This window comes from Homarus americanus, unplaced genomic scaffold (genome assembly GCF_018991925.1).
Source record: "Homarus americanus isolate GMGI-L3 unplaced genomic scaffold, GMGI_Hamer_2.0 scaffold40413, whole genome shotgun sequence".
NCBI lineage: Eukaryota > Metazoa > Arthropoda > Malacostraca > Decapoda > Nephropidae > Homarus > Homarus americanus.
The window spans coordinates 9,309-13,410 of NW_024754437.1; the positions used below are offsets into that span (position 1 = coordinate 9,309).

At 45.5% G+C, this 4,102-nt stretch overlaps 1 protein-coding gene across 1 annotated transcript; it reads right to left on the reverse strand.

Annotated features, from left to right (window-relative positions):
- Positions 1-228: 228 nt before the first annotated feature.
- On the reverse strand, positions 229-892 carry LOC121855791 (mucin-1-like; the record flags this gene model as incomplete). The annotated part of the gene is made up of 1 exon (XM_042350898.1): positions 229-892. A coding segment is annotated over exon 1 (664 nt), but the record flags the coding sequence as incomplete, so codon positions are not given.
- Between the last annotated feature and the right edge of the window lie 3,210 nt (positions 893-4,102).

The window sequence follows — 4,102 nt, forward strand, 5'->3', positions numbered from 1 at the left end:
AGGAAAGTTATGAAAATTAAACACACATTATACACTACCCGGAAATGTGGAAATAGGAATAAATAAAAAATCTAGTTTGTTCACTTCAATAATTTGTTGTGGTGAGGTCATTAAGTGGAGCTGAGAGGCCATGACTAAGTGGAGATGAGAGGTCATTAAGTGGAGCTGAGAGGCCATGACTAAGTGAAGCTGAAAGGGCATGACTAAGTGAAGCTGAAAGGGCATGACTAAGTGAAGCTGAGAGGGCATGACTAAGTGGAGATGAGAGGTCATTAAGTGGAGCTGAGAGGCCATGAATAAGTGAAGCTGAGAGGCCATGACTAAGTCGAGCTGAGAGGTCATTAAGTGAAGCTGAGAGGGCATGACTAAGTGGAGATGAGAGGTCATTAAGTGGAGCTGAGAGGCCATGACTAAGTGAAGCTGAAAGGGCATGACTAAGTGAAGCTGAAAGGGCATGACTAAGTGAAGCTGAGAGGGCATGACTAAGTGGAGATGAGAGGTCATTAAGTGGAGCTGAGAGGCCATGACTAAGTGAAGCTGAGAGGCCATGACTAAGTCGAGCTGAGAGGTCATTAAGTGAAGCTGAGAGGGCATGACTAAGTGGAGATGAGAGGTCATTAAGTGGAGCTGAGAGGCCATGACTAAGTGAAGCTGAAAGGGCATGACTAAGTGAAGCTGAGAGGGCATAACTAAGTGGAGATGAGAGGTCATTAAGTGGAGCTGAGAGGCCATGACTAAGTGAAGCTGAGAGGCCATGACTAAGTCGAGCTGAGAGGTCATTAAGCGGAGCTGAGAGGCCATGACTAAGTGGAGATGAGAGGTCGTGGGAGTGGGCTGAGGCCATGACTAGGAGAAGCTGAGAGGCCATGGCTAAGTGAAGCTGAGAGGCCATGACTAAGTATAGGAGTGGAATGAGAGGTCATTGTTAAGTGGAGCTGAGAGGCCATGACTAGGAGTGGAGATGAGAGGTCATTAAGTGGAGCTGAGAGGCCATGACAAGTGAAGTTGAGGAGGCCATGGTAAGTGGAGATGAGAGGTCATTAAGTGAAGCTGAGAGGCCATGTGACTAAATGGAGTGAGGGGGTCATTAGAATTGGAGCTGAGGCCATGACTAGAGTGAAGCTGAGAGGCCATGACTAAGTGGAGATGAGAGGTCATTAAGTGGAGCTGAGAGGTACTTGAGGCTAAGTGAAGCTGAGAGGCCATGACTAAAGAGGTGGAGATGGTCATTAAGTGAAGCTGAGGCCATGACTAGGAGTGGAGATGAGAGGTCATTAAGTGGAGCTGAGAGGCCATGACTAAGTGGAGATGAGAGGTCATTAAGTGGAGCTGAGAGGCCATGACTAAGTGAAGCTGAGAGGCCATGACTAAGTGGAGATGAGAGGTCATTAAGTGGAGCTGAAAGGCCATGACTAATTAAAGCTAAGAGGTCATTAAGTGGAGCTGAGAGGCCATGACTAAGTGAAGCTGAGAGGCCATGACTAAGTGAAGCTGAGAGGGCATGACTAAGTGGAGCTGAGATTAAAGATCGTACGAGTTAAAGCGCCGAAATAAATTGGAAGAACAACAACAATAACAAAACCATCAGTGAATTTACAACAACACAACAACAATAACAACAACAGAACAATAACACAACAACAACAAAACAATAACACAACAACAGAACAACAACACAACAACAGAACAATAACACAACAACAGCAGAACAATAACACAACAACACAAACCTGCATTATTGACAAAAGCATCTTACTTGAGAAGAACCAATACACAGGATGAGAAAACCCAATCCACCAATAGGAAAGCCTGATAGAAAACTCACCAGTTCCCACGAGGCACGGGACAGACGACCACTTTGATCAATTATGTCAAAAGACGCTCGCTAATTGGCCGGCGGGTAGCCAGCTCGACCAATTAGTGGGGCGTTTCTGATGTCATTCATCATACAGTGAATATTTCTGGATTGGGGATTCGTGTTTCATTCACTCCGTTTACCTGGTGGTGGTTCTTCTGCCTTGGGTAGACGCAATACCTTTATATATATATATATATCCTCAAGCACACTCAAGCACACCTGTAATTTAAGAGATGGGAATAAGGTAAAAAAAAAAGGCCTTAACAACATACATAGAGGTGTTTACCATTCTGCCACGAGAACGTGTACCCCCCCCCCACCACCCTTACTGGTATCTGTCAAATTTTAACCCACCCTTACTGGTATCTGTCAATTTATAACCCACCTTACCTATGCCCGTCAATTTTTAACTCACCCTTACCTGTATCAGTCGATTTTTAACCCACCCTTACCTGTATCCGTCAAGTTTTAACCCACCTTTACCTGTATCCGTCAATTTTTTACCCACCTTTACCTGAATCCGTCAATTTTTAACCCACCCTTACCTGTATCTGGAAATTTTTAACCCACCTTTACCTGTATCCGTCAATTTTTAACCCACCTTTACCTGAATCCGTCAATTTTTAACCCACCTTACCTGTATCCGTCAATTTTTAACCCACCCTTACCTGTATCTGCAAATTTTTAATCCACCTTACCTGAATCCGTCAATTTTTAACCCACCTTACCTGTATCTGCAAATTTTTAATCCACCTTACCTGTATCCGTCAATTTTTAACCCACCTTTACCTGTATCTGTATGTATATTCTGTATGCTGTATTTATATTATGCTATGTATATTATGTATGTGCTCCATTTATGTACTATTTATTCAGCCTAGCTAGTAGCGTGTGGCAATATATTTAAGATGTCCCACATGCCTAATTAATGTGCCTGGCGACGTATGGAAGCTGTTAATGTCTCACTTGCCATACGTCGTCTATAGAGCAGTTGACAAGCAGACAGGTCGGAGAGCACTACTCCCTTTGTGTACATATCTCTTATCCAGTAAATCGAACCTACAAAATCTATACAGGTGTTTGTGTTCGCTCCTGTATATTGAACTTATTACCCAGAACATTGAACATGGCGCAGTGTGTACTTTTACTGGATAATTACGAGTGACAGTGCAAAGTTTGTGGAAAGCCGGCTTATGGACCCCTTGCCCTGTGTCAACCGCCGCCCGCCAACCCTCCTCGAAGAATTTAGCAACTTTGAGCAGTGTCAGTGACAGTGATTTTCTGTGAAGTGTTTAGTGCCATTCATGTGTGACCTTGTTCTAAAGGATTCCCAAGGTACACGGCATGTTCTGGGCATTTGTAAGGAGTAGACTTGAGTACACCTCCCCTCGCGAAGCCTGGAGGGTAACTGACGCTCCTCGCCGTCTCCACCCCCCCTCACAGCGTCGTCTCCACACCCCTTCACAGCTCGAGGAGACCGCTCTCACTGCCCGGGACACACACACACGTACACACTCACTGACCGCGGCGGCTCCCTTATATATATTTTATATATATAACCTACTTATCTGTGTATTTAATTAATTTTTTGTCTGAAATCTTGTTGATACGACGGGCTGACCGGTCAACACTGATTTAAGACACGGTACACAGATGAAGTAGTTATGTCTCATGCCTTACGTAGCCGTGGACCCAGCGTCCGGATGAGTCAGTCGGATGATAGCTCCGCAGAGATGGATGACCAGGCTGACCATGACGCTCCAGCTCCCACAACATCGCGCAGCCCTTCACCTCCATATTCAGCGTTGTCTCCAGAGATAATTGCTTTAATGAAGTTTATGAGAGATGAAAGGCGCGAGGATGAAGCTAACAGACGTGCGGCAGACGAACGCAGAAGACAAGCAGAGGCAGAGACGAGACCACCAACGGAGATTGGAAGACAGTGCACGGTTTGAAGCTTTGATATCTCGCCTCACTGTTAACCAAGCCCCTGGCTCTAACACTGCCTCGGTACTGACTGGTTCAGATACCTCATCAATGCTTCCTTCACGCCCCCCAGCCCCACCTAAAGCAGCTGCTCAAACACCGCCCATCTTGAAGCCTGATGTGACTTTCCAGACTTTTCGTGAATGGCGGCGACGGTGGACTGATTATTCTACAATGGTGGATCTCCAGAGTTTGTCACAGCCTAAACAACTCATCCAGCTGCGTATGTGCCTGTCCTTGGAAATTCAGCGTGTCTTA